The sequence below is a fragment of the Phasianus colchicus genome, chromosome 34 (assembly GCF_987193195.1).
Source record: "Phasianus colchicus chromosome 34, bPhaCol1.hap1.1, whole genome shotgun sequence".
Lineage (NCBI taxonomy): Eukaryota > Metazoa > Chordata > Aves > Galliformes > Phasianidae > Phasianus > Phasianus colchicus.
The window spans coordinates 2,119,974-2,134,394 of NC_143469.1; the positions used below are offsets into that span (position 1 = coordinate 2,119,974).

Sequence of the window (14,421 nt, forward strand, 5' to 3'; positions counted from 1 at the left end):
GCATGCGCAGTGGTTGGCCACGCCCCCCCGGTGCACACAGCGGGAGCGAACAAAAGTAATAAAAATTACCGGGAAAAAAAAAAGAAGGAAAAAAAAAAAAAAAGGCTTTGGAAGTTTATTATCTTTGATAAAACCTCGCCTGAAGGAGGAGGGCTTTATGTGTTAACAGCGGTGGGAATGCACAAAAAACAGGGGGATGGGGGGGGGTTTCAGCCGCGTTCTGCTCAATGAGCTCAGCGTGGGTAAGAAAAGCTGATTTTCCTCTACAAAATTACAACAGCGAGGGTTTCAACGCCTACAGTTACAATACGAGGGGTTAATCGTTAGCATCTATCAGCTCAAACGGAAATCTCGTCGTAAAAAACTTCGTGGAAATTAAAATAAGTCCTTTTTTTTTTCTTTTTTCTGTTTTTCTTCTAGAAGAGACACTGAGTTTCTTACCATAAATCGATATTAAAAACAAAACAACCAAAAAAAAAAAAAAAAGAAAGAAAAGAAAAAGAAAAGAAAACCAACCCCAAATTTGGTTAGGAAGAACGAAGCAAGTTCTTCGAGAACGATTTCACATCCCATAATAAGTAAAAAGAACTCAGCTGAGAGGTAGAGAGGTGTCGTAATCATCGTCACAATCTTCTATTGGTTCCAGGGTTTGGCTGAGGTAATTAGCTGTGTGTCACGTTAAGAGTATCGGCGAAAAGAGCAACACTGACAAATTACACTAATGACCTCTTTCCTCTCATCGGTAGGGTCCTAACGACTTAATTGGACGCGTCGGAATTAACGCTGCCGGGGTCTCCGGCGGGTGAGGTGATGGATGAAGGGGTGGTCGCGTCCTGCCAGCTGCCATTTGCCTGTGGGTGAAGCAGATGGTTCTGTTAGAAATGCAGTCACAGAACACGGCTGATCTGTAAGGACCCTTCCACCCCAAACACTTCACAGTGACCTGTAAGGACCTGCTGAACATGACCAATCCACAGTTGACCTGTAAGGACCCTTCCACCCCAAACACTTCACAGTGACCTGTAAGGACCTGCTGAACCTGACCAATCCACAGTTGACCTGTAAGGACCCTTCCACCCCAAACACTTCACAGTGACCTGTAAGGACCTGCTGAACCTGACCAATCCACAGTTGACCTGTAAGGACCCTTCCACCCCAAACACTTCACAGTGACCTGTAAGGACCTGCTGAACCTGACCAATCCACAGTTGACCTGTAAGGACCCTTCCACCTCAACCGCTCCCTGTTTGACCTGGAAGGACCTTCCGAACCCAACCAATCCACAGTTGACCTGTAAAGACCCTTTGAACCCAACCACTCCACGACTGACTTGTAAGGACCTTTTGAATCCTACCACTCCTCAGTTGACCTGTAAGGACCTTCCAAACCTAACCAATCCACAATTGACCTGCAAGGACCCTTTGAACCCAACCATTCCACAGTTACCCTGTAAGGACCCTTCCATCCCAACCACTCCACAGTTGACCTGGAAGGACCCTTCCATCCCAACCAGTCCACGGTTGACCTGGTAGGACCCTTCCAACCCAACCACTCCATGGTTGACCTGGAAGGACTCTTCCAACCCAACCACTCCACGGTTGACCTGCAAGGACCCTTCCATCCCAACCACTACATGGTTGACCTGCAAGGACCCTTTGAACCCAACCACTCCACGGTCGACCTGTAAGGACCCTTCCATCCCAACCACTCCACAATTGACCTGCAAGGACGCTTCCATCCCAACCACTCCACAATTGACCTGGAAGGACCCTTTGAACCCAACCAGTCCACAGTTGACCTGTAAGGACCTTCTGAACAACTATTCTGGACTATATCCTCAATATACAAGTTTTTTGGGGAACCAAAGCCAAAGGTTTCAGCCTGAAGTATCTCTCTTCCACCTTTTTCCAATCCCCGCAGCAGAGATCTCAGTGGGTAGGAACTTCGTTAGGACTTAATCACCAATCATTACTAAGAACAAAACTCGTATCAGAGATGGGATCGATTAAAACTTTGGGACATCTTACGTCGATGCGCTGCGTCGTGTACAAAGGATTCCCCACAATGGTGTCATATCTTCCTGTCTGGTGTATGACATGGTGCAAGGAATCCATCTGCAACAAGATCCCATAGAATGATACAAATAAGGGGAGAAAAAATAATGATAAAGCAAAAAATAAATCAGGTAGTGCGACCGGGATATGCTTGTTTTATTTAAAATAATTGTAAATCGGTGCCATTAATACTGCAATACCTCATCAAGTTCTACTTATACAGAGCAAGACGGGCTCTCAAACAAGCCAACACCAATTTGTTGATGTAAATCTGAAGGATGGAAGGATACCAATAGGCCGATCCAGGTCTCACTCAAAGAGTTTGATTTCAACAAAAAAAAACCCACAGATTTCAATGGGTTTGTTTCACAAGTCTGACTCCAAAGAGAAGGAGAAAAAAATAATCCTTATCTGATATTAAGAGAAACTGCTTTAATGATGATGATGATGATGATGATGATGATGATGATGATGATGATGATGATGATGATGATGATGAAATAACCTGCTCACCTGTGACTGCACATTGCCTCCCACCGGGGAGCTCTGGTAGGAGGTCAACGACTGCAAATTTATGTACGAATCTCCGGAATTGGTCATCTTAAAAGAGCCAGAGGAAGCTGAATCACAACAAAACAAAGAAACAAAAGAAAATTCAGTGCAAAAACGTCCTTTTTTTTTTTTTTTTTTTTAATCCTGTGAGCATTTCCAACCATTCATGGCACTCATCGTCACGAGAAGGAATTGGAGGCTTCCAAAGCTCTCTCCCTTACCTGAATTTGGTGTTGATGGGGAGTTTGCCCGGTTGCCCTGAGCCACAACATTGGTTGCATCCACTGCTGTTTTCGCAGCGTAAATGTTGGCTTCTTCTTGGAACTTCCCCATGTTCTTCTTGTACCGAATTCTTTTGTTACCAAACCAGTTGGAAACCTGGAGATTTACAGCCCTGTTACCATTCAAACCATTCCATTATCCGTTACGTTGACAACTTAGCAGCAAAAATAACGTTTTATAGTAGGGTTCAAGCAGAAAAACCCTTTGGAACAACAGAAATGTTCTTTGTTTTCTTTTAATACCGCCAACTGAAAACTGTTACCACCTATAGGGGACAAGCCAGCAGAACTCAGGTGTGTTTATATGGTCTGAGATCCACTCTCACGTTCATCTGTTACCAAGCCATCGCTGTTCCCCTCCCAGCTGTCCTTGACGTTGTCTGTCTGTAGGTTATTCCCATTTTTCCTCGCATTTCTTTGCGCCTTCATCTGACTGAGAACAGTTTTCCATCCGTCAACCCCTGACTTATGGAACATTGCTCTGGGTTCCCCTTAACTCACTTGTTTTTGTGCCCCTAAAGCTCAATTTGCTCACGACTGGGCGACTGTTTTGCTCAAATGGCATTTCCTAGACGAATCCAGGCTAGTTTTCACGGAACCACTGAATCACTGGGACACTTAACAATCGCTCAGCCCATCTTCATGGTCTTTTCCAACCTTAACGGCTCAAGGAAAGAAACAGTAACTCCAGATCAACCGCTTCCTACCTGCGAAACGGTGATGCCACCCTTCTTTGCCAGCTCCTCTTTGGCCTCTTCGCTGGGGTAAGGATTGCTCAGATGCGAATAGAAATACTCATTCAGCACTTCTGTTGCCTGCTTGCTGAAGTTACGCCGCTTACGCCTGTGGAAAACCACAATTATCCCTATTTGCACCGCCATGGGCCTCCTCTAAAGTATATCTGCTTTGAGGAAGAATGTATTTCTACCCTTTGAGGAAGAATATATTTAATTCCACACAGCTTTAATATGTTTATGTCAAGGTAAGTAGGCTTGGCGCGTATGAACACCCATCAGATGTTAATTCTGAGACTGACAGCAACGGGAATGAGGATTCCCACGCGATTATTGGCACTGAGCAATGAATGAAGCCCGGGTTTTAAGCACCCGTTGCCTCTTTTCATCGTACCTTGCATCAAGGAAGCGTGAGCGGAGGATCATCACCGCCTCGCACGTGCTCTGCTTCAGCTGCATCTGGATGGTGCTGAATTTGCCGTGGATGATGTTCACCATCCGCTCGATTTCTTTGGGAGAAATGGGTCTCGTCCGGCTCTGTTCCCTCAGCAGGTTCATGACGTGGGTGGTGAACTCGCTGCAGGCCTGAAGATAAAGATATTTGTATCGAGAAACGATAAAACACCCCCCAAATTAATTCCCCCAACAAGAATACATATCCAAAAAAAAAAAAAACAACCCCCAAAAAACCAAGAAAACCCCAAAAACAACAGAGGACTTTTTCACGTTTCAGCTTTTTCCGTGTTTACCCTTAAAAATACTGTAACAAAGATAAACGAGACATTTAATTATCTTTAGCTTGATGTCCAGTCCCTCTATTCCACCTTCATTCTGTAACGCTGAGGTAACGAATATCATCTTTACTTTGATGTCCAGTCCCTCTATTCCACCTAAAGAATATCATCTTTACTTTGATGTCCAGTCCCTCTATTCCATCTTATTCCTGCAACACTGAGATAAGCTCTCAAACAAATGTGACAACCTCGCGTTGAACTGAACTCATTTATACCTCCTGTTCCATCCTTAAAACCAACACCGAAGGGAAAAAAAAAAAAAAAAAAAAAAAGGGGGTTATTTTCAATTGAGATGATAAAAACTCTTCCATGCAGAAAGATCACCTGTTCATATTTCTCTAGCTCAGAGTGGTAAATCTGTCGGATCTGTGACAGCTTGGCCCTGTAGTCAGAGTGCTCAATGCTATTGTCATTTGGACAGCCACCTGGTGTTGCTGCTACAGCCATCGGTGCTCCTCTTCCTCTTTTCTCGGGGCCGGAGACGCCCTCCGCCAGCAACATGTTATCTAGTCTCATTAGTTGGGCATCGGGGGGGTCTTCTTCCTGAATACCACGAATACTTAACACTGGGTAGATATAAAGAGGGAATCAAAAGGTTATTTCCGGGACGGGGAAGAGCGCCTGCTTCAATGGTGGAGCGTGTAAAGAGCTGTTTTTTAGTAGATTTCTATCTCCAGGTCGAGGAAAGAAGGAGAGTTTAATGAATGGTATGGTGCAGTATGTATAGAGGAAACGTGGATCAGAGGGAGAAATGGGGAACACCTTAAAGATTTAAAAAAATAATAATAATCATGGAATGGGGTTGGGTTGGGTTGGGTTGGGTTGGAAGGGTCCTTAAAGGTCAAAGACAGACTATGGGAGGTGGATGAGATCCCTGAGCTGCTACAACTGCTGTATTTCTGTGCCTGGGGACTGAAAAGGACACCATGCAGATGTGGGATCGTGCTGAAATCCATACCTGAGGGCTGCTTGACTTAGGGTGCCTGGTGTGCCAAGGGTACAACTACATCACTGCCAGGCAGAGGCTACACCATCACCAGTGATAGACCACACTGCTCCAGCAAAAGGCCACACCAACAGCCTACACCGTCACCACCACCACCCTACACCATCACCACCACCACCCCACACCACCCCCAAGCATTGACATTGCCATGTTTTGCCTTATTAAAACCTCAAAACCTGAAACAATCTGATGAAATCAGACCCAAATCCATTTTCCTCTACGCCGACACGCAACGAGATCCGCGCTCAGATCGCCCGTGTTTGATTCCAAGCAAATCTGATTCAGAATATTTAAATCCCAGTTTTTGACAGTTTATTGTTAATTCCTTAAAAACAAACGAACAAACAAACAAAAAACCCTCAAAACACACTGAGTCAGTTCGAGAAACACGAGGAGATTTCTGGCTTTTAATTGGATTTTAACTGTGAGGCAATTTAATGAGCAGTGGATGGGATTCAGAAGGAAATCTGTGTTGACAACACAACGATGTACATCCAATCCAAAGTGACCAAAGGGAGATTCTAATGCCATCTGACAACACAGAACTGTGGGAGGACTGAATGGGTTGGGTTGGATGGGTGCTTAAAGATCACAGAACTAGGATTGGGGTTGGGTTGGGTTGGAAGGGTCTGTAAAGATCACAGAACCAGAGAATGGGTTGGGTTAGAAGGAACCTTAAAGATAAAAAATAATAAGTCATGGAATGGGGTTGGGTTGGGTTGGGTTGGGTTGGAAGGGTCCTTAAAATCAAAGAACCGTAGAATGAGGTTGGGTTGAAAGGAACCTTAAAGACCACAGAATCATAGAACGGGTTGGGTTGGAAGGGTACTTAAAGATAACAGAACCGTGGCATGGGGTTGGGTTGGAAGGGTCCTCAAAGATCACAGAACCATACAATGGGTTGGGTTGGAAGAGTCCTTGAAGATCACAGAACCACAGAATGGATTGGAAAGGTCCTTAAAGATTACAGAACTGTAGAATTAGGTTGGGTTGGGTTAGAAAGGTCCTTAAAGATTACAGAACCGTAGAATGAGGTTGGGTTGGGTTAGAAAGGTCCTTAAAGATTACAGAACCGTAGAATGAGGTTGGGTTGGGTTAGAAAGGTCCTTAAAGATTACAGAACCGTAGAATGAGGTTGGGTTGGGTTAGAAAGGTCCTTAAAGATTACAGAACCGTAGAATGAGGTTGGGTTGGGTTAGAAAGGTCCTTAAAGATCACAGAAGCACAGCACAGTTGGGTTGGAAGGGACCCCAAAGCCCCCCCAGAAGAACACTCCTCACTGACAAAGCTCACGTGAAACTATTGGGGCTGGGAAGCATTGGTGCAGTGGAAGAGATGTTTGGGTTCCCATCTCCTTACGCACATCGTGATGCACATCAGCACACCTCGTGTTGGAGCTGAGCTCCCAGCTGCAGCTTAATTTTATATCACCCGTCTAATGATGGTAATTAGACATTCGTTATCATCAATTACGCATCAGCTCATCTCAAGTCAACTGCTGAATAAAGCACCCCCACAACCTCAAGGGAAGAATCTGGTTGGCTGGGGCTAGCAAGAAACTAGAGAGGAGTTAATTAGCATTAATGAGTTGCACTTTCCACCCCGTAGCTCATCCCAGTAAGTTCATCACAACTAAGGAAACTCACAGACCATAAAACTCACTGGTTTTCTTTACACACAAGAAAACACAAATTCCCTGTTTTCCTGCACATCCCCTACTGATATCTGTCAAATATGCAAAACCATTACCCTAAGTGACATGAAATTCCCGTCGTTTCTAATTAATCCTTAATTAAACCGCAACGCAGCCTAAGGTGTTGAAGCCTCAGTATGCAAATGCAATCACGGCCATATATTTTGCATGTCATTAATTAAGAGGTTTGTGGTTCTGTAATGAGGTTAGAGGTACCAAAATAAGTGGTGCACACTTGGCTGTGAGTTTTGTTGATTGTTGTTGTTGTTGCTTTCCCCCCCTTTGCAGATTTTCTTTCGTGGAGCAAATAATGCAGAAAAGCAACACGAATGCACCCAGTGAATGAACATTTGTTGGCTTCACCTTTGTAGGTGTGCATTTTAGGGCCAGAATTGAACCATTTGTACCATCCTAAGTACAGAACACCCACAGAGAACGCAGGGATGTTTTTCCAGACGGTATCACCAATGTTGATCCAAACAGATCGGCATACCCAGATCCAACAGATCCCTCCTGGGAAATCATGAATGGGAGCTGCTCACCGATGGAGTAGTTCAAGGGAATGGAAAATACCACTATAACCCCAAAAGAAGGCTCAAACTTTGCCAGCCAGTATGTTGGCTGTGAATGTTGAGCTGATGGCTCTGACTCGAGCATTGGAACTGTCAGGTGAAAGGAGAGCTGACTTTTATACCAACTCAAAGTATATCCTTGGGGGCAATAGAAGCACAGAATCATTGAGGTTGGAAAAGAGCTCCAGGATCATCAAGTCTGACTGTCAAACCTGTTTTGGGGTTGGGTTTTGGGGCTGGATTTGGGGGTCAGATCTTGGGATTGAGTGTTGGGGTGGGATTTTGGAATCATAGGATCGTTAGGGTTGGAAAAGACCTCGAAGATTGTAAGTCCAACCACTGACCCATCCTCACCATGCCCACCTACAGAATATAGGATCATTCTGTGGTTGACCTGCAAGGACCCGTCCAACCCAACCACTCCACAATTGACCTGCAAGGACCCTTCCAACCCAACCACTCCACGATTGACCTGAAAGGACCCTTCCAACCCAACCACTCCACGATTGACCTGAAAGGACCCTTCCAACCCAACCACTCCACGATTGACCTGCAAGGACCCTTCCATCCCAACCACTCCACAGTTGACCTGGAAGGACCCTTCCATCCCAACCACTCCACAATTGATCTGCAAGGACCCTTCCAACCCAACCACTCCACAATTACCTGTAAGGACCCTTCCATCCCAACCACTCCACAGTTGACCTGGAAGGACCCGTCCATCCCAACCACTCCACAGTTGACCTGCAAGGACCCTTCCAACCCAACCACTCCACAACTGACCTGCAAGGAACCTTCCAACCCAACCACTCCACAACTGACCTGTAAGGACCCTTCCAGCCCAACCACTCCACAGTTGACCTGCAAGGACCTTTCCAACCCAACCATTCCCCGGTCCTATGGATTAAGGTCACAGAATCAGAGCACAGTTTGAGTTCTAAGGCTCCTTTTGAAGACCACCAAGTCCCACTCCCACACTGAACGCAGCTCCGTCAGACATCCAGCCCATTACTGAATAGTTTAAAATAATAATGATAATAAAAAATTAGAAATAATGTTTTTTAGGGGAGAAAACGTACAGGAAAAAAAGGCATATAGAAGAAAAAAAAAAAAAAAACAGGAAAAATGAGGGGGAAAAAAACACACACAGGAAAAAAATGGGGGAAAAACACACAGGAGGAAAAAAAATGAAAAAAAAAAAAAAAACAGGGAAAAATGGGGGAAAAAAAGAACCTAAACAAGTGAAAAAAATGGGGGAAAAAACAAAACAGGGAAAAGAATGGGTTTGTAATTGTGTTCATGTTCTGCTCCTGGGCAGAGCTGCTTAGGACTTCGTATCCCGTTGTGACTGAGAGCAACAAAGAATGAATGAAAAATGAGGGCTGGGAGGGGGAGGGGGAGAGGAGGAAACCACGTCTGATTCAACATTCAAACCTCCAGAGACCCCCACAGAGCCCCCCCAGCCCCCCCATCTCCCACCAGGCCCCAATTCTGTAGTATCTTTAATCCATAGGTCGGGTTCCCTACGCCATCCTAATTAATATTAATTAAGATGTGGGTGTGTTGTTTTGCCTTTTTTTTTTTTTTCCTTTTGGGGATGGGTACCAAAACGTACGAGCCTGGAGGGGACAAAGAATCACATCATAGAGGGAGAGCAGATTGTATCTGTAGGGCCATACTCATATATGTGAATATATGACCATATTTGTAGGGCCACACTCATATATATACAAATACTTGACCATATTCATAGGACTGTGTCCATATATATGAAGATAAGACCATATTTGTAGGGCCACACTCATATATATACAAATACTTGACCATATTCATAGGACTGTGTCCATATATATGAAGATATGACCATATTTGTAGGGCCACACTCATATATATATAAAACTAAGACCATAATTCACAGATTCCCATTCATATATATATGAATATAGTACCAAATTTGTAGGACCACATTCACATATAGGAGTACAGGACTGTATTTATAGGGCCACGTTCATCCATATGAAGATATGACCATATTTGTAGGACCACATTCATATTATTACAAATATTTTCCCATATTCATAGGATTGTGTCCATATATATGAAGATATGACCATATTTGCAGTGCCCCAATCATACATACACGAATATTTGACCATATTCCCAGGACCCCATTCACACATAGGAATGCAGGACTTCCAAATAAGCACCAATAAGGCGCCATGAAAAGCAGCAGAAGTCATAGAAACCACTGGGAAAACCTGCGCTGAGGTGAACAAGAGCAAAACTGATGGTGGGATGGTATTTTTTGGGGGGGAAAGTGGTGTTTTGGGGGAAAATTAGGAGTAGAAGTGACAGCAACTCACCTGTTTTCTCCTTGATCTCACAGAGCACGCTGAACAGAGCAGGCTTCATCCTGTGGCAGTTCAGGGCGTGTTTCCTGGAGCAAAAAAAAAGCAGAAATTCTGTACAAAAAGGAGGAAAAAACACTTAGTTTTGCTGCAGGGCAAACCAAAAGAGGAGGAATAACCCAGAACACAACCTAGAACACAACCCAGAACAAACTGATCAGGGCACAGCTGGAAACCACATGGAACACGGCTGGGAACTATAAAAGACACAGCAGGAAAACAACCTGGAGCACAGATGGAATTAATATGGGACACAGCTGGAACTGACCTGGAGCACAGCTGGAATCAATATGGGACACAGCTGGAATCAATATGGGACACAGCTGGAATTAATATGGGACACAGCTGGAACCAATATGGGACACAGCTGGGTACCATACAGGACACAAACCAAGGCCATACAGGACACAGCCAGAACCAACCTGGAACACAGCTGGAATCAATATGGGACACAGCTGGAACCTATACAGGACACAGACCTAGACCTTATAGGACACAGCTAGATTCAGTAGGAACAGAACTAGAGCCAATATGGAACACAGCCAGAAAAACCTGGAACACAGCTGGAACCAACATGGAAAACAGCTGGAAACTATGAAGGACACAGAACCAATACAGAACACAGCCAGAAACAACCTGGAACACAGCTGGAAACTATGGAGGACACAGCCTGAAACCATACAGGACACAGCTGGAACCAACCTGGAGCACAGCTGGAACCAAATACAGCACACAGCATGAAAGCAACCTGGAACACAGATGGAATCAATACAGACCAAGACCTTATAGGACACGGCTAGATTCAATACAGAACAGAGCTAGAACCAATATGGAACACAGCCAGAAACAACCTGGAACACAGCTAGAACCAACATGGAAATCATACAGGACACAGAACCAATACAGAACACAGCCAGAAACAACCTGGAACACAGCTGGAAACTATGGAGGACGCAGACCAAGACCATATAAAACACAGCCAGAACCAACGTGGAACATAGCTAGAACCAACATGGAAAACAGCTGGAAACTATGAAGGACACAGAACCAATACAGAACACAGCCAGAAACAACCTGGAACACAGCTGGAACCAATATATGACATGGATCCAAACCATACAGAGCACAGTTAGAACCAACATGAAAAACAGCTGGAATCAACCTGGAACACAGCTGGAATCAATATGGGACACAGACCAAGACCTTATAGGACACAGCTAGATTCAATACAGAACAGAGCTAGAGCCAATATGGAACACAGCCGAAAACAACCAGGAACACAGCTGGAACCAATATATGACACGGATCCAAACCATACAGAACACAGCTAGAACCAACATGAAAAACAGCTGGAACCAACCTGGAACACAGCTGGAAACCATACAGGACACAGAACCAATACAGAACACAGCCTGAAACCAACCAGGAACACAGCTGGAACCAATATATGACACGGATCCAAACCATACAGAACACAGCCGGAACCGACCTGGAACACAGCTGGAAATTATATAGGACACGGTTCAAAATCATACAGAACACAGCTGGAACCGACCTGGAACAGAGCTGAAAGCTATATAGGACACAGCCAGAACCAATATAGAACACAGCCAGAACCGACCTGGAACACAGCTGGAAACCACACGGAGCACACAGACGGAAATGATACAGGACACAGCTGGAACCAACCTGGAACGGTTAACGACTATATAGGACAAAGCTAGAACCAATATGGAACCAAAGGATATCCCAAGCCAGACCATGGGGCCACTCTTATCGTGACAGTCCCGACAGAAAACAGCTGAGTAACCCCCTCCCTATCATGACAGTCCTGACAGAACACAGCTGAGCAATCCCCACCCTATTGTGACAGCCCCGCCAGAACACAACTGAGTAACTCCCACCCTATCGCAACAGTCCTGACAGAACACAGCTGAGCAACCCCCACCCTATCGTGACAGCCCCGCCAGAACACAACTGAGTAACCCCCACCCTATCGCGACAGCCCTGACAAAACACAGCTGAGCAACCCCCAACCCCGACTCTATCACAACAGTCCCGACAGAACACAACTGAGTAACCCCCACCCTATCGCAACAGCCCCGACAGAACACAGCTGAGTCACAGCATTGGGCTGTAGGAACACAGAACCAGCATTGAATTGCCCCAAAACCCCAAATCAAACTCCCATCATGGCCCAGAGTAGAGGTCAAGCACCACAGCATCCATCTCTCCATCACCCTATCGTGATAGTCCTGACAGAACACAGCTGAGTCACAACACAGGGCTGCAGGAGCACCGAACCAATACCAAACTGCCCCATACCCCTGACCCAAACTCCAATCGCTGTACCATGGCCCAGAGGGGTGGGGGGTCCAGCCCCCAGTTCTCATCCCACACTCCCCTATCGTGACAGTCCCAATAAAACACAGCTGAATCATGACACAGGGCTGCAGGAGCACCGAACCACCCCATATCCCCAGAACAGCCCCACATAGGGGGTCCCATTGCTGTACCATGGCCCAGAATGGGGGCAGGTCCAGCCCCACAGCCCCCAGTTCTCATCCCACACTCCCCTATCATGACAGTCCTGATAAAACACAGCTGAATCACGACACAGGGCTGCAGGAGCACCGAACCGGCACTGACATCCACAACCCAAACTCCCACCACAGCTCCGTGTCTTAAAGAAGGGGGGGGAGGGTCCAGCCCCACAGCCCCCTGTCTCCCCATCACCCTATTGCGATAGTCCTGACAGAACACGGCTGAGTCACGACACAGGGCTGCAGGAGCACCGAACCAATACCAAACCACCCCATATCCCTGACCCAAACTCCAATCGCTGTACCATGGCCCAGAGCGGGGGGGTCCAGCCCCACAGCCCCCAGTTCTCATCCCACACTCCCCTATCGTGACAGTCCCGATAAAACACAGCTGAATCACGACACGGGGCTGCAGGAGCACCGAACCGGTACCGAACCGCCCCACATCCCCAGAACAGCCCCACATAAGGGGTCCCGTGGTACGGCGATGGGAGGGGATGGGGGGGTCCATCCCCACAGCCGCCACCCCCCCACCCCACAGCTGCCTCTATCGGGCAGAACGGGACCCCCGTTACCTCGCCTGGGCCTCATCCAAGCTCTGATCGGTGATGGCCATAATCTGCTGCAGAACGTCGCCCGTATCGTGAGGGGGAGGGGCCGGGGGGGGCACAGAGCTCGGATCCCCCGAAGTAGCGGTTGGGGCAGCGGGACCCCCAGGGGGGAGACCACCCTGAAGGGCAACCCCGGCTCCGTGCGGTGCCATCAACCGCGAAGGGTCCTCCATGGCCGCCGATGGGGGAGCGCAGACAACAGGGCCCCGAAGCCACGCCCACCGCCCAGGCCACGCCCACTTCCCAGTCCACTCCCACCCTCTCAGACCACGCCCACCGCCCAGACCACGCCTACACCCCAGGCCACGCCCACCTCTCCGTTCACTCCCACCTCCAGGCCACGCCTACGTCCCCACGCCACGCCCCCGCCTGGCCACGCCCACAAAAGCCGAAGCGCTCCTGACGCCAGGCCACGCCCACTTCTTAACCACGCCCACCACCGACAAAAAAGCCACGCCCACGCCTCTGCTGGACGCGCCCGTGTCGAAAGCCACGCCCACTTTCTGGCCACGCCCACCGCTTCGGGCTACGCCCGCGCATGACGTCATAACGGCGCTGGGAGGGGGGAGTTGGTGGGGGGGAGTCGCAGGGGGTTCTGCGAGGGACGGCGGGAGGGAACTCCTGCATCGCCAACGTGCTGATGGTGTTTGGAGGTTTAAGGGGTCGGGATGGAAAGGACCCCAAGTGATCGATAAGGGGCAGAGGGATTGATAGGAGATCAAGGGATTGATAAGGGTGCCAAAAGATTGATGAGGGGCAAAGGGATCGATAGGAGATCAAGGGATTTATGAAGGATCGAGAGATTGATAAGAGATCAAGGAATTGATAAGGGATCAGAGGATTGATAAGGGATCGAGGGATTGATAAGGGGTCAGAAGATTGATGAAGAGCCATGGGATTGATGAGAGATCAGAGGATTGATAAAGGATCCAGGGCTGGGAGGGTCCTTGAAGATCACCTTTAGAACCACAAGATCATAGAAATGGGCTTGAAGGAACTGTGTGGGACCCAATGGTCTTTTTGGGTTCCCTCCACCCCAACCCATCCTGTGATCCAGTGACTCTCATCATCTATATGGACTGAGCTGATAGAGCAAACCCTGCAGGGATTTAAAAGGCATCAAAAGATTGGTGGCAGTGTTTGAAAAGTCTCTTAAGATTATGGGATGGGAAT

At 47.2% G+C, this 14,421-nt stretch overlaps 1 protein-coding gene across 1 annotated transcript; it reads right to left on the minus strand.

Annotated features, from left to right (window-relative positions):
* Window positions 1–96: 96 nt before the first annotated feature.
* Window positions 97–13,487, minus strand: PBX4 (PBX homeobox 4). The gene is made up of 9 exons (XM_090128709.1): window positions 13,213–13,487; window positions 10,050–10,123; window positions 4,740–4,981; window positions 4,016–4,206; window positions 3,595–3,730; window positions 2,828–2,984; window positions 2,568–2,674; window positions 2,028–2,114; window positions 97–851 (listed from the first exon to the last, which is right to left on the minus strand). Exons 1-9 carry the CDS (start codon window positions 13,419–13,421, stop codon window positions 759–761), a joined length of 1,296 nt encoding a protein of 431 aa, XP_089984835.1. The 5' UTR covers window positions 13,422–13,487; the 3' UTR covers window positions 97–758.
* Window positions 13,488–14,421: the final 934 nt, after the last annotated feature.

Coding starts and splice junctions, on each gene's coding strand:
- PBX4 (XM_090128709.1), bottom strand. CDS start 13,421: ATGGAGGACCCTTCGCGGTTGATGGCACCGCACGGAGCCGGGGTTGCC. Junction 10,124..13,212: donor TTGGATGAGGCCCAGGCGAG/GTAACGGGGGTC, acceptor TTTTTGCTCCAG/GAAACACGCCCTGAACTGCC. Junction 852..2,027: donor ACACGACGCAGCGCATCGAC/GTAAGATGTCCC, acceptor CTTCACCCACAG/GCAAATGGCAGCTGGCAGGA.